The sequence below is a fragment of the Dermacentor albipictus genome, chromosome 2, assembly GCF_038994185.2.
Source record: "Dermacentor albipictus isolate Rhodes 1998 colony chromosome 2, USDA_Dalb.pri_finalv2, whole genome shotgun sequence".
In the NCBI taxonomy this organism is placed as follows: domain Eukaryota; kingdom Metazoa; phylum Arthropoda; class Arachnida; order Ixodida; family Ixodidae; genus Dermacentor; species Dermacentor albipictus.
The window spans coordinates 99,752,613-99,779,031 of record NC_091822.1 but is presented as its reverse complement, the minus strand read 5'-3'; the positions used below and the strand labels follow the sequence as shown (position 1 = coordinate 99,779,031).

Genomic DNA, 26,419 nt, shown 5'->3' with positions numbered 1-26,419 from the left:
CGTTTTACGACTTGACTGAACATGTAACAGCGCAGTTGTGATGCAGTGCGTCGTGCAGATTTAGGTAGAAACGAAAAACGGACAGATAGCGCGCTAGTGCGGAGGTCGAACCGGTACTGCGAGAAAAAAAAACGCCGGTTATGAGAGCCTGCGCAAAGCCGGCAAGGTGGAAACTAGTGCTACTGAGCGCGACTTTCTGCGACAAAAATATATCGCAGGAATCACCTATCCATATGTCTGAAACTAGCGCTCACGCTAAATTTGCGCAGCTGGTCGGTGTAGGCACACGTTTTCTGTTACCCGCCGCGATAGCTTAGTGCGTTAAGGCATCGCGCTGTTGAGCTCGAGGTCGCATGTACGATAAGAGCGAAACGCAACAACACTCGTGTACTTAGATTGAGATGCACGTTACGAACCCCACATGGCCAAAATTAATCCGGAGTCTCCATCTACGGTGTGCTCCATAGTCATATCGTGATTTTGGCACATGAAACCATTGGATTTATTTCGGACGTTTTCTGTTTTCTCAATTAAAGAGCTTGAAGGCCTTGGATCTTGTATGTATGCTCATTGCAGTCGAGCGCTATTAACGTTCGCTTCATGTTTCTTCTTCGTGAAATGCGTGTAGAAGCTACGACTGATAATACAGCGCCACAACACATGTGCACCTTTCAGGATGGTAAAATGACAGACTGAAGGGAAGGCAGTGCATGTACGTGTTGTTTAAGTGAAGGATTTGTGGCCATTTCGAACGCTAGACATGTAACAGCCGTAAAAGCAGAAGAAAGGACCGATATGTCTATTTTAGACTTATACCTGGATAAATATCAGCACATATACCTTCTTAACGTTTTCAAACATTTCCTAGCCATCTTAGACGTAAATCCAAAATCGCGTAGCGAAACGTCTTCCACGCGTTTTATTTAGGACGTCCTCTACACGTACCTAAAAAGACCGTTTTTAGCTGTCTTGTATAGTTGGGACGTCTTAGTCCATTTTGGCTTGGCCAAGACGGCTACAAAACGCCTTGGACTCGGTGGGAAAGTGCCTCGGTTGAAATGGAACATTTTTACAGTGTAACAGTGTCAAATCAGTGCGCTACGTCAGGACATTGCCGCGTGTTATCGAGTTAGCACCGCTACACCTACACGCCTATCAGTTGCTTGAAGTGAATTACGCAGGTACGCGACCAATTATTACCCGCCGTTCAATCCTTCATCTTTGACGTCTTTTTTATTCTGCGCTCAAGCCATGTTTTATGCGTTCGCCTAATGAAAGAAAAGGGGCAAAAAAATGAAAATGTGCCTTTTACTGGTTCCAACAGCTGGGACCTCCTTTCCGCTTCCACATAAGCTCCCATTGTGGAATGAATGTCTGTTGCTTCATTTGAGCCTTTCGATTATTTCTGATGCGGCGAGAAAAATCTCCGCAAGTGCGCACTGGGTGCGAGAAAACACAGTGCACTGCGATAACCGCACTGTTTGTCTTAGCTCTAGCGACAAGCTCAGGGGCTAAGAGAGGTGAGTATGCGACCCGTGGGGTTTATTTCTGTTGTACTGCCCAGCATGGCTGCGTCAGGGACATGCGAAGGAGGGTTCCTCGAATTAGACGGTACAGTTGCCTCGCGACAAAGCGTATAGAGACGAATGTTTAGTGAACGTTGGTAGTAGTTGGGCCAATCGAATTACGATCATCGATATATCGTAGGATGTACCCTTTCTTTCGACAGCTTGCCCTTCAAGTTTGCTTTTCTCTCGGGACCCACCCTGTCACCTATTCAGAGAGAATTCACAAAGACAAGATTACATTGCTGTTTTAATACAACTTACTGGATTTTGTGGAAATCTGTCGCAGATCTTGAAGGCTATTCTCTCCGCTGATATAATTAGTTAATAATTTATTCATTTAGTTTTTATTTTTTCGTATATATGCAGGCTTATTATTCGGCTAAAACCGGATTGGGGAAAACTTGCGAATAGCAAATTAGAAAACGACAAGGCATTGGAATGAAGAACAACTAGTAGCTGGCTGTTTTGTTTTGTTTTCAGTTACGCTTATCCTCATTCGTATTAAATTTACAGCCTGGCGATTTTCACCTTACGTTCACCCCAAAGGTTATGGATAGATTTAAGGTGCGTTGAAGCAGCCGCTTCTTTCGCGAATATAATAACGGAGTGTGAATTATTTCGCCAAACTACGAATTATTTGTGTAGTGCTTGTCTAAGCAACCCCGCAATCGCGGATACCTATTTCAGGGGCCATATTCTGTAGCGGTTCGCTTTGGAACCGGTTCGGTCTCGCTGTTACGTCTGAATTACGTCACTCGGAGAAAGAGTGGAACGGGGCGGCGTGAGGGGAACCAATCAACGAGCGGCGGTCGGCCGGAAGATCACGTCATCATTTTTGTTTGTACTTGGGGGACGGTATAGCAAGTGAATGATGTTGCTGGTTTGATAAAAAAAAACATTGCTTTGTATACAACACTTGCAAATATACTTTTCTGTAATAAATGTGAGCTCGCGGCACTGACATTCAGACTGTTGCAGACAGAAACTTATCCCAACCTGTCCACGTTACATGCGATATATCCGGAGATTCACACTGATGACGCGTGCCCTGCTTGCGGGGATAAATCAACATTTTCGCACATGCTCTGGGGATGTATCTCTATAGCAAGCCCTGACCTCAGCTCAGCTATAGTCGTATACAACTTTAGAAAAAAGGGGGCGTTTACTCCTCCGAGGCGGGTGCACCAATGGGCGCGCATTCTGGACCGACGTCATGCGCCGGACGGCCGGTGACTTCGCCGCTTCGGTCATCTGGGCGGGGCCTCCCCTTTTTTCTAAAGTTGTATCCGACTATAAGTGGGAGGCGGCCCTCCGCAACCCACTCCTGGCTGAGCAACGTTGGGCTGTCCAGCAGGCCCACGATGCGGCTGGCAGGCTAGGCCTGTCGGTCCCGACGTGGGAGCGGCCCGCGACGTGCTAATACGCGTTCTGCAGGACTGTAAAATAAAAGTTACTCAATCAATCAATCAATCAATCGCGGCGCAGACGGCTACTGGGAGTTGTAATTTTATTTGTGTTTTCTTATTTAGTCGCTAGATGGTGGGCCATACGTTATGCAAACAACTTGCCGTGCTTTGTTAACGTTTTGGACTTGTTCGCGCGCCGAAACCGAAACAATATCGTCGCACAAGGACAGGTGGCTGGGTCCTCATGTTTCAGCGAGGCAGCGCGAAATACTGTTTCATTTGTCGAGGAGCACCCCTGCCTAGCGAAGGCGTCGTGTGTGTTGGGCCTGCACAGCTGACGGCGGCTTTCTGTTGCGCCGTGGATGGGAATCTAACCCATCCTTTTTCTTTGCCCACAACGGTAATGGCCTTGGCGACGGCTGTAATGATCCGGTTGGCCGAAGGCTGCGACAGTGCAATCGCTTCTTCATTCCCGAGTCACTGTTGAAAGCTCCCGGTGGCAAAAAACCGCAGCGCGCACAGCAATTTAATCTTAGTGTCGACACCAATCTTTGTGGTCCGAGATGTTCTTCCAGCTCATCGCAAGGACGTCGCACTATGTCTCTGGAGAGCCTAAAATGCCTTCGAAACTCTTCTTCGGCCATGCCGAACGCGTCGCGTCGTTGCGTCTCGTCGCATCGTTGTCTTTCCGCGCTCACCAGCAGCACAACCTAGCACAACCAAAGGAGCCACCATTGCCGTCTCTGTCTCATCTCGGCTAGGTGCCGGCTCGTCAGCTGGTGCGAGACGAGCCGGCAGCCACGGTTTCCCTAGCAACCCTCGACATCATGCTCGCCACCGCGCGCGTCCCTCGAACGAACCACTTCTCCGCGGTTCCTCTCGTAGCAGGGAACCGGTTCCTTTCCAGATAATTGACAAACTGTGTGACGTCAACAAAATTTGTCGTCCCACCCACCAGGGCTGACGACAACAAAGCGCCGACCAATGGCAACAGCCAGACCGAACCGGTTCCAAACGAACCGCTACAGAATACGGCCCCTGGCAGGCTATCCATTACCTGTTACTGCCCTCTTAGCTTTCACCAGCCTTCAAGGTGTCCTATAAGTTGTATTCAAAGAGCACGCCGTGTTTACAGCTGTGTGAGAATATATACAGTGATGAATACTGTGACTAGAGACAAGGGTGTCTATAAATACTGTTATGATATCTGTGCCAAATTTTTTTTCTGCAGTGGCATCAGCGAGAATCTGGAGGCTTGAAGGTCTCGGTAAAGACTTTCTTAACGACCAAGAAGAAAAGGGTGCGTCCCAAGCCTTTCTTGCTCTCTGGCTTGTGCAAGCCGGCAGGGCACTGACTGAATGTGCTGTGATTTGGAGAATTAGCTCTTTTTTCTACAAATTAACATGATATCAGTAACTCAGTACGCATAAATTTCTCGTGCCTGCGCTAACATGCAACGTGCATCTCAGCTGCGATTGTGTGTGTGTGCGTGTGCGTGTGCGTGTGTGTGCATGTGCGTGCGTGTGTGTGTGTGTGTGCGTGTGCGTGTGCGTGCGTGTGCGTGTGTGTGCGTGTGCGTGTGCGTGTGTGTGCGTGTGTGTGTGTGTGCGTGCGTGCGTGCGCGCGCAGGGAACTATTTGGCTGTATCGCTTTGGACTCGAAGGGGATCAGCGGCTTCTTTGAACTGACTGCGTAGATTGGAATTTTTCTTCTCTCTCTGAACGCGTGGCTGGGGAAGTGGAACAGGAGTTCTCGTGTGTATGGCCAACCCACGCAACCAGAGAACATGTAAGAGCCAATCGTTATAGTTGTAGAATACCTGCGTCAGCGACCCACGGCCTCCTCACATATTTCAAGTCTACCAGGATACGTCGGCGCTAGCCTCCTGTATCAGGATGGTGGCATGACTCAACACACAGATAATTGCGCTTGGTAAACCAGCATAATATAGGGCCTTTATTACGAAGACGTTAAGTAATGTTTAAATATAGGCGTTCTTATATAGAAGGAGGTCTCCTGCGGAGACTTTCCGTCAGTGGTGGCGACGGCACGGTGAGGATTACATGAGGTAATTTGTACTTAATTACAAATCCGTTAATTCGCTTTTAAGCTTTTAGTTTCAGAGGGCTCATCGTATTTGGGTAATTAAAGCGAGCTCATCTTAGAAGCCATATGAACTTTTGGGTATATAGAAAGCTGCGATTCACTGCGGACCTGTGACACGATGAATTTTGGCTTTAAGAGCCCGCGAAATCGACTGGGAGGCTGCACCGCGCGCAAAGCCGCGCCCATCAAGGCGACGTTTTCCTTACGTCACCTCACAACGGGCAGCCAGCGTGCATTGATAGGGAACAACATGGAGCCGGAATCGCTATTTAAGATGTTTACTTCTGCACAAGAAATAGCTGGTAAATGCGCTCCACGTCAGCAACTGAAGAAAAATATGAACAGCACCACATGTTTACATTGGGTTATTTGACTTGGACAGAAATACGTCAAGAAAATTCAAACACTGTGTAGAACTGATACGTGATGGCCGAAATTAGCAAGCCTTCTCAACAAATGTTAGCAAATGTAGAGGACAGGATGATTACCACCATATATGGTGATGGTAATAACGAGACCGGATATGTATATATATAAACGTGAAGGAAGGGGTATAACCGAGGGGCCAGATTTTTTTTAGTAGCCATATCATAATAAGTCAAGAAACACTGACACCAAGGACAACATAGGGGAAATTACTTGTGCTTAATAAATGAAATAAAGAAACGATAAATTGCTAGAAAATGAAAGTGGATGAACAAACATCTTGCCGCAGCTGGGGAGCGAACCCACAACCTTCGCTATATATATATATATATATATATATATATATATATATATATATATATATATATATATACAGACAGCTCTTGGCATAGAGCACCAGGAAAACGCTTTGTGGAAGAGATGTTTTGAGTGAACTTATCCTTCACGGATTACTACGACGACATAGACAGATAAATGAGTTTGGGAAAAACCTTAGGCCCGTGCCGCAACAGCGTATCAGGCCGAGATTGAAGTAAGTGTAATGAATGCTGCTATTACGATTGCGAAAACTGTTCGAGGGTTCTTGTGAATAAAAGGTTCCCTGCAATTTATGGAATAGACCGGTCTGCCAGCATTTATTGTTAGCATAAGTAATCCTTTTCAATTTAAAAATGTTTTAGTTAACTGCATTTAAATCATGAATTTTGCGTTCAGTATATCATGTAACTTTTCATTGTATAAATGCTATATTTGCAAATTACCTATGTATGTATTGACCTATCATTCCCAACTTGTTTATTGAAAAGTGTATCAAGAGATTTCTATGGTGAACTAACTCTATTATTTTTTGTTTATGTTGTGTAAATAGTATAATTTTTCATGGTTACTTATAATGTGCTTTTTCTGCATATCATTTTTACCACCTTTATGTAGCTTCTCCCCTCTATAATGTATACTTTCCCTGTTGGTACTGTAAATACATAAATAAATCTTGTCCTTTCCGCAGTGGAAGGAAAGAAGCACAAGTGTCTGTACGTACCAATAGGGGGCATCTGCAACGTATCGTCCATCGTGTACTACTATTCGCCAATGGAAGGTGACTGCAAGAAATGGGACGGCTGCCTGGGACGAGGGTTCTACTTCTCCAGGCCACGCTGCGAGAGGGCTTGCAGAGGCAAGTGTCTATCAACGCGGATAACATTCTGCGGCATTGAAGGGAATGACTGCTTCGGAGGCGGAACTACTACACCTGTGTTACAGCAAGTAGCCCGGTAGTGCTCGGCAGCCTTTTCTTTTTCGGTTGCTAGGAGTGTAAGTACTCCCTTTCTTCTCGTTCAGCACAAATCCAGTACGACAAACGCGTTGCATCTGCGTAGCTTTTACAAGGGCTCCGTTTTTTCCGATAAATCCGAAAAAAACGTCCGATAAACACTCGTCGGTAAAATTTTTAACGATTCGGATAAATCCGATGCACTCCGATTACAACGGCCCCTACGAGCCTGTTCCGTTCTTTATCGAAAGTCGTCCGATAAAGGGCATTTTCTAAGCGGTTACTGACACATCGGCCAGTCTCCTACATGCAGAAGCTTCACAAAGATTTGCAACTCTCCAGCGCCGATTTCAAGATACTTCAGTTCAAAGATCTGTACCACTTACCTAAAAGCGCTCGGGAGGATTAAATTAAAACCAGCTGATTTGATTAGTTCACGATTTTGATGTGCACTTTTCTGCCCTGTTGAAGTCGTCGCTGCTCCGTAAGTTTGGTGTTGCGTGCGTGGCCATGGGCATAACCATCGAGTCGTTGAAGAGTATGTCCATCTAGGTGGTTCTCTCTTTATGAACCTCTAAAAGATGTTCTGGATTCCATACGCGCCATTTTGCCTTTCTTGAGAAGCGGCTATGCCAAGGGAAATAAGTGTGAGAAGCTCAAAACTCTTGTTTCGTCGCCTGAAGTTGTGCACGACTTGCTGATTAAGCTAAGTTTTCTTCAGACAAATTCGCGTTCTGTGCTCTCAATCAATAAGGAACTTAACAGAGAGTACCCTGGTACTCCAGTTTACCACGTACTGGGGGTTCGTTTGCACGAGCTCCTCAGTCAATGGCGTGACCCACCTGAGGTCTTCACATCAGATGTCACAACTCTGTTGGATCGCCTTGACGAGAATGACCGCTCAACGACTGTCGCAGATCTTAATGGAAAGTGCGTACGCTGCTGTCGCTGAAAAGAGGAGGAGGAGGAGGAGGAAAAACTTTATTCTGGTCCTGTACAAGGTGTTGCCACCTGCCTGGCTAGTTCCATGTTGGGACCGGGAGGTCAAGCCTCCTAGCCCTATCACGGGCCTACTGGACAGCCAGGACTTGAGGGATGTGATCAGGTGATCTGATCATTCCTAAAAACCGATTCCGGGAAATGCCAGGGCCGAGCGACCCACACTCCCAGAGCATATGTTCAAGCGTGCATATCTCCTTTTTGCATGCTTTGCATATAATATTCATGTCAGCAATGTCATACCATTTCTTTATTTGTGCAGGTGAATAATAAGACTCTGTCTGTAATTGCCCAAGTGTAACTGCTTGTGCTATGTTTAGCCTATATTGAGGGGGTGGAAACTCCCTCCTTCCCATGTAGTAATGTTTTGTAATTTCATTGTATGTAATGAGCGTATCTCTATGTAAGTTCTCCAATCCAGCAGAATCAAAACCATATGTAAAAGCGGCCCGGTCTGTAAGGTCGCGGGCGACGCTGTTGGCCGATTCATTTGGATTGACAGGAATGCCATCAAGTGAACCAAGGTGCGCCGGGAACCAATAAATGTAACGTGTAACATTTGTTTGCCTTTTGCTAATTATTCTCGCAGCCTGTGGGGCAATCTTTCCCCTATTGAAAGCTCTAATAGCCATTTTCGAGTCGCTATATATTTCGATGAATCTATCGTCTGTTAGTGCCAATGCAATGGCAACTTGTTCAGCGTCTTCAGGTTTATTAGTGTAGACCATGGCGCAGTTTGTGCAATTGCCCTGATGATCCACTACCACCGCCGCGAACTTAGATCTTTGTAGGCAGCCGAATCGACAAAGCAGGCTCCTCTGCCCCCTTTATCCATTTTCTTGATTAACGCTCTGGCTCGTGCGACTCTCCTGTTGATGTTATGTTTTGGGTGCATATTCCTGGGTAGAGGTGCGATAATTATGTTGTCTGCGAATTCTTGATTAACTTTAACGTACTGTGCTGAATCCGTAATGGGGTTGATCATGATCTTGTCCAGGATTGATCTTCCCGTGCTGGTTGTAGATAGTCGCGCTATTTGTGATGTTTCTTGAGCCTCCGCGATCTCCATGGTCGTGTTGTGTATTCCTAATTTGAGCAGTTTTTCAGTGCTGGTTCGAATTGGGAGCCCCAATGCGCTTTTAACAACCTTCTTGATCACTGCGTCAAGCTTCTTGAGTTGAAACTGCGTCCAATTGTACATGGCAGCGGCGTATGATATATGACAGAGTACGAAAGAGTTGATTAACCTGATAAGGTTATCTTCTTTCATGCCCTTGTGTCTTCCTGCCAGGCGTCTGATCATCCTGCACGCGTTATCCGTTTTAAGGGTGATTTTCTTGACCTCGGTATGGTTTCCACCGTTTGCATCAATGGAAAAGCCTAGTACCCTGATCACGTTGACTCTGGGTATATTGGCACCATTTTCTGTATGTAGGTGTATATTGATTTCCGATAGAGGTTTCCAGCCCTTAGGCCTGCCCCCCTTTTCACGTCTATAAAGTAGTAACTCCGATTTGTGGGGGGAGCACCTGAGTCCGGTGGGCCTCAGGTATTCTTCCACCGTCTTGATCGTTTCAGTCAGTGCGTCCTGTATCTGCCCTTCACTGCCACCAGTACACCATACAGTGAGATCATCAGCATATATGGTATGGTCAATGCCCTTAATCTTGCCCAGCTTTCTGGACAGACCAATCATGCACAGGTTGAAAAGGACGGGAGAGATCACCGATCCATGGGGGGTTCCTCAATCTCCGAGCTGAACCACTTCCGAGTTTCTGTCTCCGACCTTTATCTTCGCCGTGCGTGCTTCGAGAAAGGATTTGATGTATTTAAACATCCTCAACCCGAGTCCAATGTCTTCTATCGTTCTGAGGATGTACTCATGCTTGATTCTGTCGAACGCTTTTTCCAAGTCTAATCCCAATATGGCCTTAGTATTTCTAGAATATCCGTCGAGTATGTGGTGTTTAATTTGCTACATGGCATCCTGGGTGGAAAGTGCAGACCTAAAACCCAACATGTTGTGAGTCTATATATTATTGTCTTCTAAGTGGTCTTTTAGCCTGTTAAGGATTGCGTGTTCAGCGACCTTCCCAACGCATGATGTAAGTGATATTGGCCTTAAGTTGTCCAAGCTTGGAGGTTTACCCGCTTTGGGTATTAGTATAACCTGTGAAGTTTTCCATTCTTCTGGGACTTCGCCTGAGATCCATGCTTCATTAATGAAGTCTGTCAGCGATTCAATGGACGGCTCATCGAGATTTCTAAGTGATCTGTTTGTTACTCCATCAGGACCGGGGGCGGAATTTCGATTTAGTTCATTTAACACCCTCCGGATTTCGGATATGGTGAAGGGTTGGTCGAGTTCAGGTTGAGCGGCGCCCCTGTATTCTGATGGAAGTGGCTGGTCCTGCTTATTTCTAACTGGTAGGTATTTGTCAATTAGTTGTTTGGTAACTGTTTCGATGGGCTGATCCCTAAGGGCTACGTGTATGGCTCGGGCAAGGCTGTGTCTTTGGTTGGCTTTAGTGCCTTTTTCATCCAGCAGATGCTTGATAAATTTCCACGCCTTGCCGTTCCTGATTAGCCCATCGATTGACTCACAAAACTCGTCCCACTGTTGCTGGCAGAGGGTGTTACAGTATTGTTCGATTTGTTTGTTAAGTTCTGCGATTCTTTTTATGAGCCTACGATTTAGCATTTGTGCCCGCCACCTTCGGGTTATGGCTTCCTTGGCTTCTATTAAGTGGGCAAGTTTCGAGTCCATTGCCTCTACATTAGTGTCTGTAACAATTCTGTTGGACGCTGTTTTGATGTCCCTTCTGATGCCCTCACACCAGTCTCTGAGATTGAGTTTGGTGATTTCTTTTCCGCTTTGGGCTCTTAATTTGCGAAAAAGCTCCCAATCTACGACCTCGAATTCTCGAGTTCGGCCTTTCTCAACTTCCAGTGTGACTTCTATTACGTAATGATCGCTGCCAAAATTCATGTTTGTATTAGTCCATGAAACATGCTCTGTGTTCTTAATGAACGTAAGGTCAGGTGTGGTGTCTCTGCAGACAGAATTGCCAAGCCTTGTAGGATGTGTCTTATCCGTGACTAAGACCAGGTCTAGCTCATCCGCGTGATTCCACAGATTCCTGCCCTTGGCATTCGTCGTAACGTAGCCCCATAGCTCGTGGGCTGCATTGAAGTCTCCTATTATAATCAGAGGTCTACTTCCAGCTAAATTAGCAGCCTTTTTGAATAATCTCTTGAAGTGTTGTTTCTGGTGTTTCGGATTGCTGTAGATGTTGAGTACGAATAAGCTATTGTTCCTTTGATTTTTGTGTGAAGTTGGTACCACAACCTCAACCATGAGGTACTCTAGGTTTTTGTCTATGATGCCTAATTCATGTGGGATGTGTGTAAGCTGCTTATTTACAAGCACGTACAGGCCTCTACCGAACGTTTGACACTCTATGGCTCTGTATCCAGTGAGTGTGACATATCCATATCCTGTCTCTTGAAGGGTGATAATATATCCGGTTTAGACTGAAGTGACCTAAGGTATTGCTGGATGATGGAACGTTTGTTATTGTACCCCCCGCAATTCCACTGCCATATTCGAAATTCCCTCTTATTGTGAGCCATATTGCATATTCATCTCCCCCGCCTGGGGAGTTAGTGTAGCTCTGAGGAATGACGACCCGCATTGTTCCCTTACGCCCCTTGACATAGTCATCATTTCCAGGGTTTTAATTCTTTCGCCAAAAGCCTTCAGTCCCTCCTTAAGGTCATTCAGTGCCGTCTGTATATGGCCTACATTCATTGTCAACTGTGAGACACTGTCCATAAGCATCTGCATGTTGTCTTTAAAAGACGCCAGCGCTTGTTTCACTTCCTCCATCTGTGTTTCAGTGTTCTTGAGTTTACTTTTAACAGCCCTACGCTTGGCTGACATTGGTCCTTCACCAGCAGGCGCCGGGACTGGGGCTACTTTGCGTGTATTAGTGCTATCTTTGTTTTCTGCTTGTTTAGCCTCGCTTAAGAGTTTCCTTATTGCACCCGCTCATAGTGGACTCACAGGGAACGAGATCGCCAATGAGGTCGCCCGAGGACTCACACACCGGGCCCCAGCGCAGGCAGATTACTTCCTGTCCAAAAAGCGAGAGTTAACCACATACAGAGAAATTCTAGAACACTACAGAATGGGGAGGAGAACTCTGCCTCCCCCCCATAGATCTCTCACAAAGCAGGAAGAGGTAATATGGCGAAAACTGCAGACAGGTACCTTCCCAAACCCGTATATTCTGCACAAATGGCATCCTGAGGTGCACTCTCCAAAATGTAAAAACTGTGAAGGCATAGCAACGCTAAATCACATGCTTTGGGCTTGCCCAGCACTAAACGGCCTACATGGAAACAGAGAGTCATGGGAATCCTCCCTCCATAGCCAGGAAGAGCAAGCCCAAAAACAGGCCATCCGTCAAGCCCAGGCCGCCGCCGGAAGTCAACTGATTCCGGCCGACGTCTAGGGGGGAGGTAGACGGTGATAGGGAGAGCTGCGTTTCACCCGATCACCCATACTCTCTGACGGGTGTAAATAAAGTGCTATCTCTCTCTCTCTCTTATTGCCGTCATCTCTCTAATCATGTTCTGATTCATTTCCTTTAGTTCTGCATTCCCTTTCTGAAGTCTTTCTATTTCACGATCCTTACTTTGCTCTGGGGGTGGGTCACAAAGCATGGCACTTACCGGATCGGTACGCGCGTCGTCGGGCCAGATAAGTCTTGTTTTAATGTTGTCCCGGTGAGGAGGCGTCTTGTACGCTGTGGCCATTCCCTTGACTTTGTCGGCCCATGTGGATTCGTTGATTCCTTCCCCGGGTTTCGATGCAGCCTGTTGGCTCCGATCTCTTGATCCGGATCGCGCCCTGGATTGGGATCTGGATCTGGGTCTTCTTCCCCTGGAGCGTGAGCGACTGCGGGACCTGGACCTGCCGCGGGACCTTGAGCTTGGCTGCGTGTAGTTATTGTCCTTGTTGACGTTGGTTGCTAGTGCTCTTTCGTTTCTCCGTTTTCTGACCACGTATGGAGTTGTATAGCGCTGCTTACACACTTTGTCCGCAGTTGGGTGTGGGCCACCGCACAGTTCACACCTTGGTTGGCACTGATGTTTGTCAGTCGGATTCACTGCACCACAGCCTCGGCATATTCTCTCTTGCGGAGACGGGCACACATCAGCTCTGTGACCGAGCCGACCGCAAGCGTAGCATACGTCGACTTGTTTCTTGTATAGTGAACACCTTACAAGGACCGGGTCATATCTGACGAAATTCGGAACCTTGTGTCCATCAAAGGCGATGATCACCGTATCGATATTCTTGATTCTTTTAACGGCGAGAGCCAAAGGGTTTCTTGAGTTGACTATGTTCTTCTCCAGCTCCGTCGGGCCATCTGCTAAGTCAACGTTCCTTATCACTCACTTGCACGTGTTGTGAGGTGCAGCCTCATATGCGTTGATCTCGAAGATGCATCCATTCAGGTTAATTGACCTTATTCTCACATATTTCTCAGCATTCTCTCGTTGCGGCGTACTCGCCACAATTATGTTTTGGTTCACGTTCGGGCATATGATGTCTGATGCAATGTGGTCCGAGCTTAGACCAGCTGCTTCAACGATGGTTTTGCCTATCTTGGTAGAGCCAATCTTGCTAATATTGAGTCCGCCGCGTGGTCGGAGTATGATTTTAAAGTGATCTTTCGGCAAGTATGGCATTCGGGATGACCTGGCGACCCTGTTCTTGACTCGACTGCCGTTCTCGAATGTTCTTGGCGACGTAGCCATATGAGGCCCAGCTCCGGCTGAATTGCCGCTAACAGCGAATCTGGTCGAAATTCGCCTAGAAACTGCTGCCTGCCACCCGTACTCTTCGGTGCACTCGTAGGGAGGTAGTTCCTCCCCTTCCATCATGACTTGCATGCCTGACTCGCCTCCAATTGCCACACTCAGGCAGCACCTGGCCTAGCGCGGCGGCAATGGTGGCTGCTCGAAAAAGTCGCTTAAGATGCGAATAGTCGACCCACCGTAGAAATCCTGGTGTCGCCGTAATCCTCTTGATGCTAAGCGTCGATTGATGTAACCGAACCAAGGATACACTCAGATTAACGGGTCAAAACCGATGTTGAAAGCGGGAGCCGATCTTTCTCCATGTTCTTCGATGCTTCCTGTCGCTGAAAAGTGGAGACAGACAGTTGAGAGGAACCGTTGCGATGCACTCCAGTACACCAGTGAATCGTTTCGGTTCAGTGTCCAAATAGTGAATTCAACTGTGAAGCATGAACTACCCCGTTCATTCGGAACCTATGCGCCGACTTTTAACTTAGTGTTTCTTGAAACTGACGACTTGAGCGAGCTCACGAGAGATTTTTCCAAGCATTAGAGCTATAAAATAAATAACATTGATGAGCCCCTGTCGTTTTGGAGACTTCACACAGTCCAGTGGCCAGTATTTTATCACTGCGCGCTGAGTCTTCCGACTCATCTTGTTTCTAGCGTGAACTTTGAAAGGGCATTTTCAAAGCTAAGAATCATCAATCGAAAGCAGCGCGCTTCCATCAGTGACAGCAACGTTGTAAAGTATACTTGCGTCTGTTACAACAAGCTATCACGTTGTAATGCTTACAAATGTAGGTGTTTTGCATTCAAGTATTTACGCTTGTGTGTATATGTGTTTGTCCGTTCAAACCTTCCAGACAACTAAAAATTGCTTCGTGTTTTCTGATGTTTTCGCGTTCACGTGTCTAAGATTTTGGAGTATTGAGAATAATGTAAAATTAAACTCCGAATGTCGGAGAATTGGGACTTTCGAGAAATAAACACAGAGAAACGCCGATATACCGCGAAAGGATAAACTCCGAAGAACACCCTCCGAATTTCAAGAAAATTAAACTCCGGAAACAGGGAGCCCTACTTATTACTTACACAAAGTTCGGCGTATCCAAGGGAAGGAAGCGCGAGAAGCGGGGAAGTGTAAAAAATGAGGATGAGCCGAGCGACAATGCAGAATTGTAGTTTTAACATTGCATGGTGTGCTTTATGCCTTGGTTTCACATGATCACTTTCTAGTGACTATAAAAACGATAAAATCTGCAAATAGTGTGAGTTAGGAATATACGGGTGGTCGCGCAGGAGCCACCCAAAGATACAGTAACCATTTCAGGTCGCCGCAAAAGGGCGCTCCTACTACCGTCGGCTGCTTACTTCAGATTGCTGAAATCCGGCATAAAGCACCCCGGAACGCTCTCGCCGACATCTTCTGACCGGCTTCCACTTACGTGCGCACTAGGCAGCTATCTTCAGTCAACACATCCTCAATGTGTTACATCAGCGCCTTCTGGGCAGGGTTGGTTTGACCATTTAAGCGTTTTTGTGATTGCGCTTTGACCCTATATAGCTTCGTGCTGTCGAGTTTTGTGTGCATCACGTCGATGATGGCGAAGCGGCAACGTTTGCATTTCTTAGCGGCAGATTCAGTTCGTTCGAGTCGAAAGGCTAGCTGAGGCAGCCACTCCATCAGAGGGGCGAAAGCTTGTCATACTGGCGAAGTGCCTCGGAAGCAACGGCTATAATATCAACTCCGAAAACAACCTAGAGGGGCGCTGCAAGCGGCGCTCACGTGCTTCAGAGCACGGACTCGCGCCTGTCGTCTGCTGCAGTTCGGGTGGTGCCCAGGCGCCTTCTGCAGTGTTTCTGTTTGTTTGCTCTCGTTCTCTATGCGTGTATACTTATGACGGGCCTCTCAAATATATCTTTTAGAAAGTCTTCGTTCGCGAAAATGTAATCAAGGAAGTTATTTCCAAGACGACAATATATTTCTAAAAGGCAACGCTATAGTGCCACTAACCCGCCGTGGTTGCTCAGTGGCTGTGGTGTTTGGCTGCTGAGCACGAGGTCGCGGGATCGAATCCCGGCCACGGCAGCCACATTTCGATGGGGGCTAAAACACCCGTATACTTAGCTTTAGGTGCACCCTAAAGAACCCCAGGTGGTCAAAATTTCCGGAGTCCTCCACTACGGCGTGCCTCACAATCGGAAAGTCGTTTTGGCACGCAAAACCCCATAAGTTTTCATAGTGCCACTCAAGGGAGCTCAGACCACCCCACTGCGGGTTTTTCATGCGCAGATCGACACTTTGCAGTGGTAGCTCACATGAATTATAAAAGCATACACACAAAAGCACAGTCCAGTTAGGATGCCATACCATGGTGCAACATGCTTGTCACAATCAAACGATGGCTGTATATGACTTGTACAACATTTATCTTGATTTTCACCCACTAAAGCATGTTTGTTGATGACGTGTAGTTCGCGGTACCATATCGAATTGTTCTATTTCTTCACATAAACGCTCGGCAGTAACACGAGGAGTTAACTAACACTGCAGTTTAGATTCTGCCAACAACACTTGCATCTTTAACTGCTTCTGAAAAGGCCGTTCTGCACCGGTTAAACTTAAGTGGGGTAATTTGAAGCAAAGCTGATTGAGGCTTACAGATCTTTGCCGCACATGGAAAGGAATGCACCAATATTTATTCCCGTTCCATGCTACACGTTCCGCTTACTTGAGCAATTTACTGGTGCTTTTTGCTTGAGAAAGAGACATGATGAGGCTCTTTAGAGAACTGACACAAGTTGCTCGGGCCAAATATTTGAGTGGAATATGGCTTTTGTAACTTTTCGATGCAGTCAGCAAGAAGCCGAAGCCTCATCCATTAGTATTGTGGCACCTACTGAAGATATCATTGTTCCCCAGTGGAGGTCGAAAGTCAAGTGAATTCGTGTGAGGCATGTGGTGTCTTCTTTATAAGGCGGGTATGCGAGGTTTTCTTGTACGTACGGACGAAGCGAATAGTTTTCACTTCGTATAATTAAATAACGCTGGATCGAGACATGGTGAGGCGGAATGTGTTTGAATTTTCCATTTCAAGGGAGCCTAAGCTGCGCTGTAGTGCCTCGAGTATGCTATAGACATGGTAATTGATGCTGTAAAGAGCTACTTCATGGTTTCAATTGGAAGTTGTAGTGAACGGCTCAGTGTCGCGAACAATGCGTTGCATTGCCGTAACGACAGTCGGTTGCTTCCGTTGTGGGAGGAGTGTGCCATGTCGTCGATAAAAGCTAGCGAGGGCCACTATGACAAATTTCATCACTTGCAGTTGATTGGTTCTTGATCTTAACCACGCACTTTTTTTTCATGTGATTGCTGTTATGGTATTCGTTAAGCATATGTATACAATACATGATGCGCCGTCGTGTTAACAGCCAATGCGTTTCTGGGTGACTGTTAAAGAGAAAGGTGAAAGTAGTACCCAACCTTCTCACAAAAAATGCGCGCCTAACTCTTCATTTTAGGCCGTAGTCCAGTTGCCACATTTCACTAAAGCTCACCAGAGTAATAAGAATCATGATGAAAGCTTCCTTCTAACATGATTTTGTAATGTTGACACTAAATATCAAGGTTCCCTTCAATGTAAAATGCGATGTCTCTCACAGTTAAGTACTAAGAGAATGTTAAGTGTTTAGAGGAGCATCATACATAACTTCGCGTAATCAGCTTGCAGACATTCTTTTTCAGCAACATTTATGGACAGTCACGGCGCATATATGGATCGCAGGAACAGTAGACACTTTCAGCGCTACATAGCTTGCGATATCCTAGTTGCAAATTTTCTCGATTCACGCGGTTTTGAAGAAACATTGAAGAAGAAGAAACCGGTTCCTGCCGACGAGGGGTCGCCGAAGAGATTTAAGGGAGAACCGGCCCAGTGCGAACACAGAGTGGCTTGCAGCGGCCCAGTCGGTCTGATGCGCTCCTACAGCTACCTGTAGGCTATTACCCACTATCTGTAAATATCATATAAAGGTGTTTGTTTCTTCTTCGACTACGGAACGAGTCCGCCTTTCGTCCTCCACCCCTAAGTCACAACACCGTGCACGTCAGAGTATTCGCTGGTTCTCGCGTACATTTAAGCACCTACAGTAGTACAGGGCTCGTGCACTCAAACTGCTTAGACAGGACTCCTCCGGAATAGCATCGATGACAATATTAAAGAGATTCGGTATATGTAGACGCGTCTTTGCCAAGCGATGAATTGGTAACAGGGATAAATTTCTGAAAAAAAATTGCAGTGAAAAAGTAAAATGACCTATACGAGTGATAATATTCTTGCTGCAGTAAAAGTCAGGTCTCCTCAGCGATTTTCGCGCCCACAGGTACCCGAATCCACTTAACATATGTCGTCGAATGCGCCCATTAGAGAAATTCGCAGGTTCACCAGATTATAAAAGAGCTTACACACTTACTGAATGTATCAACGAGTGCAAGTTTTATCTAAGTTTTATAAGTATTGCGCCTGATAAGTGTTGCATCGTTCACGTCGTTAAGTATTGGAGTCGCTTTATGCGTGTGGAATCAAGGGAGCACAGGAGCATAACTACACACGTGGGTGCGTGCCTTTCTATTCCTTTGTGCTTACCAACTGTTATTTCACCTCATATATTGTGCTCTGCGGTGTTCACATGATTCTTCTGATAAGCCTATGTAAAATAATGTTCCGTGATTTGCTGTAGGTATAACTTACTAAGTCATGCTTTCGGTCTGGAACCCAGTTACTTACTCTTGTGTTAATAGATTAGAAACCCCTCTAAACCAACGCGTTTTCATGTACTTGAAATAAATAAATAAATAAATAAATAAATAAATAAATAAATTGTAAGAACAGCAGAAGAATCTGTCAGCCGTTACAGCTATGTGACGCCCATTCAATATATATATATATATATATATATATATATATATATATATATATATATATATATATATATATATATATATATATATATATTATACGAGGAAAGAGTTGATTCATAGCTATATGAGGAATTCCGTTTTCTATCCTTCTGTTGGTGTAAGGAATATAAAGTTTGTTTCAATGCGCACGGTTGTGATGCATGTTTTTGTCAATTTTTCCTGCTTTTCCAAGCAAAAGTACTAATGAAGCAATGGGAACAAGCTCGTCCGAATCACTGTTAAGAATTCACAGCCTACAGTTTCGATCAGAAGGAAACACAAACGCAAGAAGTGAGGCAAAGGAGTGTCACTCCTGCATTTCTGTTTTGTGTTATCTTGTAGTTTGATGTACATTTGTCAACATCATGCCACTGGTCAAATTCTGTACTTGATAAGCCGTCTACGTGTGTGTTGCAGGAAATGGGGGAAGAATTTTTATGTTTCTATCGTTCAGTTGTATTCACGCTTTGTATTAATTTCGAGCGAAAGAAGTATGTGGCAGCACAATGTTGAATCCCACATGCAAACTGTAAAAGAATGCAGGAAGAAAACGCCGGCTACAGTCTGCCGAATGACCACAGGATATACGAATGCAATCTGAAGAAATGTCAACGGGCGTGAAGCGCGCGGTGACATTATCGCAGATTTCAGCCTACAGAATTTTGGATCGCTGGCTTTTCATAGCTATATACAAGTGCAAAAAGACAAGGCCGTTGGAATGAAGTTACATGTAGGCAGTGTCAAAGGAAAGAATGTTTGCGATGTTGTTGATACAACTGTGCTTGAAAATAAGGTTTCACAGCCTACACATGATGACGGGGGAGGAAACGCAGAAAGTCAAGAAGGAAAGAGAGAGAAACAGAGCGCATGCACACTATAACTGCGATTCCCAGCAAAGTATAACAGTAAGCGCATTCTCAGTGCTAGAATCGCTTGTGCAGGTTGGCCCTCCGCAAGAATTGCACGTTTTCTTTTTTTTTTTGGAAACCGATGTGGACGCCGCCAAAATGTTTTCTGGACTGTTGCATGCTGATATCACCACCTACTCGAGTACAGTAAAAGGAACATGACGTATGCGCTCTACTTCTTCATAGCAGCCGAAAAACGCATTTTCTCTGAGGCAGTAATCAAGCAGCGGGAGAGTGCGAAGCACGTTTCATCTGCTTTCCAATTTTCTCTGAGTTTTTTAACTATGACGTATACACCCCTTTGTGCTATAGTGCATCGTGACAAGCTGGTTGGTGTCATGCCGTATCGTTAAAGGTATCACGCGGAAGCAGCATGTTTTGGTTTACGGCTTAATCCAAGTACGGACGAGCAAACTAACACAGTCTGATAACTCCTACGATGAAAAGCTTAGTGTGGCTGATGAGCGCTAAAAGAATTGTAGATGGTACCCGCGAGGCCGCAAAAAGTACGCGCTGATCACAGGCGTCTGCAAACACAGATACGCAGAGAGAAATTGGAAAAAATAAATATAGAACGCCAAGTAAGCAAGTATCATACACAGAACTAACCATTTTGCATCTCTCCCAAATGTACCTTTAAATTCATGCCACGGTGTTAAGCTGCTATTTTTCTCTGCCCATTTATGTTCGCTAACAGATGCTCCATACGGCATCTGCGCTCTGGAGAAGGACGAGGGCACCTTCGGCGTTCCGCCGTTCCAGAAGAAGTACTTCTACAACCAGATAACCCAGCAGTGCGAGGCTTTCGACTACCAAGGAAACGGCGAGGAGAATGCTAGGGCCAACCGGTTCGACGACTGGTCTCAGTGCCAAGTTAAGTGCGGTAAGCTGAGCGCGCAAACATTTCGCCAGGGTCGTGTAAGCGAAACGTCGCAAGCATTTTTTGCAGCGTTCGTGTAGACAATGCCTCGCACGCGAAACAAATAGCTGCAGGCCACATATCCCACTATGCACAGTAGCGTGTATTGTACGATATATACATGACGTATATGCTGTCTCCATCGCGTATAGCTTATGTGAACTAGCCTTCACCCCACGTATAGTCCACTTCAGAAGTTCACTTTCAGTGCTATGCAAACTACAGTCATCCTGAGCCAACAAGGCCGCACACGCATCCAGGACTGTGTTCGTGCCTCGTCAGCTACGTGCCATTATCGCGGAGTTGCTCAGAGGCGACCAAATGTGCTTGCGTATAGAAGTACAAATATGCCGCTAGCTTCAATGTAGCAATATCGAAAGAGCTAAGTGACAAATGCATTGTGGGGAAGGTTGTTGATATCGATCACTTGTTGGAGACGTTTATTTGTTAGCAGGGTAGGGAACTTCTTGTAATGTTGTACTTTCATGGCAATTGCCTGTGTTGGCAATTTGATTGCTTTGAACAGCGCTAAAAATCGAGGATCAGTCTCAAAATCAAAGGACGATGAACTATCAGCAATGTATTCCATCCATTGCGATACATAAATTCTTAACTGGATGACGCTTGGTCGCTCCTTTCCTTTACAATGCACGCAAAATTATTGATACCGCACGATACGGCTTCTTGGAAAGTGTCATATTAGTGACATATTCCATTAGCTTCCTTATTAGGCTAAACGCAGCTTGAAATCAACTTTCTCTGAAAAACATGGCACAGACTAATTCTCTCGTAATGTATCCAATTGATGCCTAATGAAATTTACATTGTTTGAATGACTCAATGCCTATTAAGGGAGCTAGTTCACAGCAAGTTGTCAACAAAGACCCAAAAAAGGAAGCCTCATCGTGGAGAAACGTTTCTACGAGGAAAAAAAATTCTTTACTCAGGTTAAGAACAGTTTTCATTGGCAGAATTTATATAGCTCATTCTATAACCAGGCGTGAGGAGATTGAGGCTTGGATGAAGGCTTGGTAAGGGAAAAATGGCGATGTTCTGATGGGCAGATTTATCGACAGGATGAGAACGAGGAAGCGGGTGCGGCCGAAATTTCATTTCAGAAGCATATAGCGGTGGCTAGCCTTATGCGAGTATTTAACATTATCAAATATCTTCCAAATAATATGCTGCTCGATATTCGCGTAGGTTGGAGTTTCCCTATGCGGGATTTTCGAAGTATTCTAAACGAACGGACAATAATTTAAAAACACGTACAATCGTCAATTTTGGTTTCGGAGAGTAAGTCGCGTTGTTATTAACCTAAATGGCACACAATTAAGACAACACGTAAGCGAAGCATTGGTCTTTAGTCGCCGATCGATATTTTTTCAACCTGTCGGAATATTCGAACAGGCATGCGACACTACGCCGCATTCCTAATTAAACTAATGCATAGCGCAGACCGACATTTCTAACGCCTCATGGCGTCTAGCTCGCTCAATATTTCGGGACACAGTGCCCGCGCGCGCGATGTCGGAAAAAATGGCCTGCGTACCACTTTACCCGTAGTCTCTCTTTCGCTGGCTAAGGTAGTTTCTACACTTCGATAGAGCCGCACAACCGTTGCGAATAGGTCTGCGTCGACGGGCACCTAACTTTTGGGCGCCGAAAACCGGCAAAGCAGCCCTATTCAGGCCTAGCAACCAATGTCTCAAACATCACTTACAGCGCGTACATAGACAGGGACAAGAAGAACGACGAAGAAAAGTGCTGACTTCAAAACTGATTTTTCTTTTCAATAACACACGTAAATATATACCGAGACGCCAGAACAAAAGCGCCCTCCCCCCCAAAAAAAACATAAAACCGACATGACTATGCATTCATAATTCAAAGAAACCAAGACCGTCGGCTTAAGATCAATGAGAGCGCATGCGTGACCTCAAAAAGAAAAAAAAAACATCTCTATCTGTTAATGCAATACACTATATATACACAATATACTAGGTGGTTATTTTCCCCAAAAAATTGGAAGTATGCAGAGATAGATTTTGGGAAATTAACAAACAAGCTAAACGGAATCTGCGTTTTACAAAAAGTTTCTACTTAGCATGAAAAACGTAATAGACGAACACAAATAAACGCGTTTTGTCAAAAGTGGAATGAAGAAAAAGTGAGTTCATAAACATAACAATAAATTTAAAATAAACGACCATAAGATTTACCTACAGATATGAGCAATTATTTAAAATAGATTAGTAAAAATACTGTAAGTTTGCACGCATGAGTTAACAAAATAATGTCGAGAGAAGGGTAATCACATAGAAATGCTCTTTTCAGCAAGTCTAGCACTCCAAAAGTTAAGCGTTTCTACTGATATCGCTGTCATTAGCTCATATAGCAATAACATTGAAGAGCATCTTTTTGAAGTATTATCGCCAGTTTGTTCCAATATGTTGCAGTTGTAGGTATGTCCCTATGTTTTCCAGCTTTGGGAGAATAAGAATTCTGAATATAAATTACCAAGCTTAGTTTGTTCGTAGCTGTGACCTTGCAGATTTATATGTTCAGCGACTGCTTTCTTAAGTTTTTTTTTTTTTACTTCGCCTGCACGGTGTCCGTTTCTTCTAACACCCAATAACCGTCACGTTCGTCCAATGTATTATTTGCCACAGAAAGAACATTTAGGTATGAATAAGAGATTAGAGGTGGCACAGTTAGAGCTGAATTTAACTTTGTGCTCATGATTAGTTCCTGTGCTTCTAATGTGCATTTTCCCCCTCCTCAACTGTAGGGTAGCCAACCAAACACGTCCTTGGTTAACCTTCCTAACTTTCCCTCTTCGTTTCTCTCTCTGTTGCTGTAATTCGTAAGCTGTTTAGTGATACAAAATGCAACAAAATTACGAGAACCGGCGGCGCACCACACAGGTGTTCGGCGCACGAATCGCCACAAACACTCCTTTTTTTGACGTTTTCGGTTCCTGTACCGAACCCTCAGAATTCTCATTTGCACTATTCCAGGAAACGAGTAAGTTACATGAACACTGCTTAGAAAAGCAGTTGTTCGGGAAAAGAAAACAATTAATTTAAAAAGAAAATTAAATTATGGGGTTTTATGTGCCAAAACCACTTTCTGATTACCAGGCACGCCGCAGTGGGGGACTTTGGAAATTTCGACCACCTAAGGTTCTTTAACGTGCACCTAAATCCAAGTACACGGGTATTTTCGCATTTCGCCCCCATCGAAATGCGGCCGCCGTGGCCGGGATTCGATCACGCGACCTCGTGCTCAGCAGCCCAACACCATAGCTACTGAGCAACCACGGCAGGTTGCTACGCTGTATACTTTTGGCTGTAGTCTCATGGTCTACGATTCGTGAAAACATCTTTCTTTCCTGGCTGAGGCTTCTCTTTTTCGGCGGTCGTTGAAGCTATTAGTGCATTATGAACACGAGTGGAAAGGGATAAGACAGGTACTAAGGTAATACTGAAAGCGCGTTGTAACATTCCGGGAAGTAGAAGTGATCAAAATGCCCATGTATTGTTAATGTAGTCCAATAAAACTTATGAGAATAACCTGATCCATTTTGTGCGTATGTTATCCTTCACGGAATAACTAATTTTCTATTGGAATACACTACAGCAGCGACAGCTTTTAACGCGTTGTCCAATCACAAGTCGTAATCAGAATCACAAGTGTCGTCAACTGGTATGTGTTGCATAGGTATTTTCATTAAAGAAAACTATGTACAGAGCTGTCCCTTAGCGATTACATCAATGCTGACGCTTTACACCGACTGCGTTGTCAGTATAATAGTTCCTGTCACAATAACAAACTGCTACTTAAATTTTCGCCCAATGATATTGCACCGCCGATGCGGTTGTCGCGTTTACGGATTCCTTAAGTTGAATACTGGGTTTGGAATGGTTGATGGACAGGTTGACATTCTCTATTGCTAGGCTAATTCACGGACAGGTCACCCGAACCCCGTCACATAGCACTTGGATCACTTCGGTGCCCATCTACTGCTTTTGCACAATTGTTATCATTTTTTGATCGTTCTAGTTGGTATGAAGGCGGTCGACTAGTCTGCCAAAATAAAATTAGTTTGTCTTTGCATTGAAGAGATCTTAATAGGTTTGAGTCCTATCTTGATGAGGTCGCCATTTCAATTTACCATGGCAATGCGGCATCACAGTTAGAGGGATTTTCACTTTCCCTCATTTTGATCATCACATAGAAAGAACTAGTGACCTAATGTTAATCAATCAATGATGAACTAAACCAATGAATACCTTTTTCCACAGCACAGAATCCGGTACCTTATTACGAAGTTTGTCGGCCCGAAGGATGTTGTGACCCCTCTCCGGTGTGCAAAGCCAATGAAATAGCCCACTTTACACTAAACATTGTCCACTGAAACTTATTGCAACGAACACGTATTGATGAGGTGCCTAACAGACAGATCAAACCAAGTCCAGCCCATCCATCCACCTGTATCAAAGTAACCGCATACAGATGAATATTTCGTCCAGCAGGGAAAACTAATTAGCATGCTAATGATAACGATGAATATTTTGAAAATAATATACAGAGGAACCCTACACCAATATTAGACACGTATAAAAGAAGGAAAGAAAAGCCCCTGCCACCGGACATTACAAATGGTGTACATGTAATGGATCCCTTTTTCTCGAGAAAAACCTTTAGCTCCATATTTTGCTTAGTTCAAGGAATTCACGATGAATCAATCTCTCAGTAATAGACCGCAAGCTTTAGAGAACAAGAACACTTAATTGCACCGACTCCCATATTTGCGGCTTTTTATTCCTTATGAAAGTGCTTTTGTCCACATGTTTTTCATGCCTAAATTATTTAAATTTTGGGATGTTATGTGTCACGATATATGTGGAGTGCCGTAGGTGGCAGCTCCGGAATAATTTTGACGGTTGTGCAAGATTCCAGTGGTATATTGGCTATTGTGCATTTGAATTTTGAAGCATATATACCGGAGTGTAAGATGCTCTTTATCTTCTGGACCCATTACGCCGACAGACAAGCTCAACAAAATTTTCTTGCCCCTGATTTCTTTTGCAGGACGTTCTTACAGAGAGCACAATCCAATAAAGCAACGTCACGTACAGGGTCTCACGTGGCCACCAGAGTATTATTCGTAATCTTCTGGAAGCATCGGAATAAAACCAATAAAGCATTTCTTTAAATTCAGTATTTCAAGAAGGGTTTCAAGAAGGGTTCAAGAAGAAGAGTTTCAAGAAGGGTTCGCGTACCACGAACACCTTACACTTTTGGGCCGGTCATCCAAAATGTTGTCGCTCGGTCTAACATTCTCTTTATGGCCGTTTTAGGTGAATAAACAAATGAAAAGACTGACAACCCCAGTCAAGCACCCCACTAAGCAACTCCAACGCCATGCACCCGTTGGCACAGCCTATCACTCCCACTCCTACAACAAAACGAATGTATTCAGGAGCAATGTCCTGGATTCGAATGCACTGAAACGCCGCTGCGCACTGCTCAGAGTGTGATCACGTTGTGCCCCAATAACAATAAGAAAGAAAGTCAATTGGCGGGTTCGGTACATTTATTGATATATAAGAAATATTTCCACGGTCCGAAGGCATTGCATGGAGGAGTGGGGAGAAGAATTATACAGTGCAGCAAGAAGTTATTCAACAGCAGGAATTTTCTGCAGCGTTCTGAAAGTGTTTGCTGTCCATTATGGAAGTGCAGAGGAGGCTCCATTGCATAATTGTTTTCCGGATAAGAGTCATTACACAAGCTAGTTCGACATGACGGTACTTCTTTTAAATGCGAGGGTTAATGCCTCAGGACGTACAGGGGTATGAGATGTAGGCGAATAAGGATGATGAAAAATGAAAATGATTTGCGAATCTAATGAAGTCTAACAGGGATTCATAATGTGGACCCGGAGTCCAAGAAGTGTAGTAAGTAAGGTTATGCG

At 44.9% G+C, this 26,419-nt stretch overlaps 1 protein-coding gene across 3 annotated transcripts; it reads left to right on the top strand.

Annotated features, from left to right (window-relative positions):
- Window positions 1–1,333: 1,333 nt before the first annotated feature.
- Window positions 1,334–25,663, top strand: LOC135915935 (doenitin-1-like). 3 transcript variants are annotated; one of them, XM_065449125.2, is made up of 5 exons: window positions 1,335–1,520; window positions 4,206–4,274; window positions 6,513–6,680; window positions 20,215–20,390; window positions 25,534–25,663. In XM_065449125.2, the coding sequence occupies exons 1-5, from the start codon at window positions 1,409–1,411 to the stop codon at window positions 25,561–25,563; spliced, it is 555 nt and encodes a 184-aa protein (XP_065305197.1). In that variant the 5' UTR covers window positions 1,335–1,408; the 3' UTR covers window positions 25,564–25,663. The 3 variants fall into 3 exon arrangements, with proteins under 3 accessions (XP_065305198.1, XP_065305197.1, XP_065305196.1); XM_065449124.1 differs by having other exon boundaries at window positions 1,336–1,520; window positions 20,215–20,400; XM_065449126.1 differs by lacking the exon at window positions 4,206–4,274 and having other exon boundaries at window positions 1,334–1,520; window positions 20,215–20,400.
- Window positions 25,664–26,419: the final 756 nt, after the last annotated feature.

What these genes read in the sequence shown, in the direction of transcription:
- LOC135915935 (XM_065449124.1), top strand. Translation starts at nt 1,409, where the DNA reads ATGCGGCGAGAAAAATCTCCGCAAGTGCGCACTGGGTGCGAGAAAACA. An exon ending in TAACGACCAAGAAGAAAAGG is followed by an intron (nt 4,275 to 6,512) that starts GTGCGTCCCAAG and finishes TCCTTTCCGCAG; the next exon opens with TGGAAGGAAAGAAGCACAAG. An exon ending in CTGCGAGAGGGCTTGCAGAG is followed by an intron (nt 6,681 to 20,214) that starts GCAAGTGTCTAT and finishes GTTCGCTAACAG; the next exon opens with ATGCTCCATACGGCATCTGC.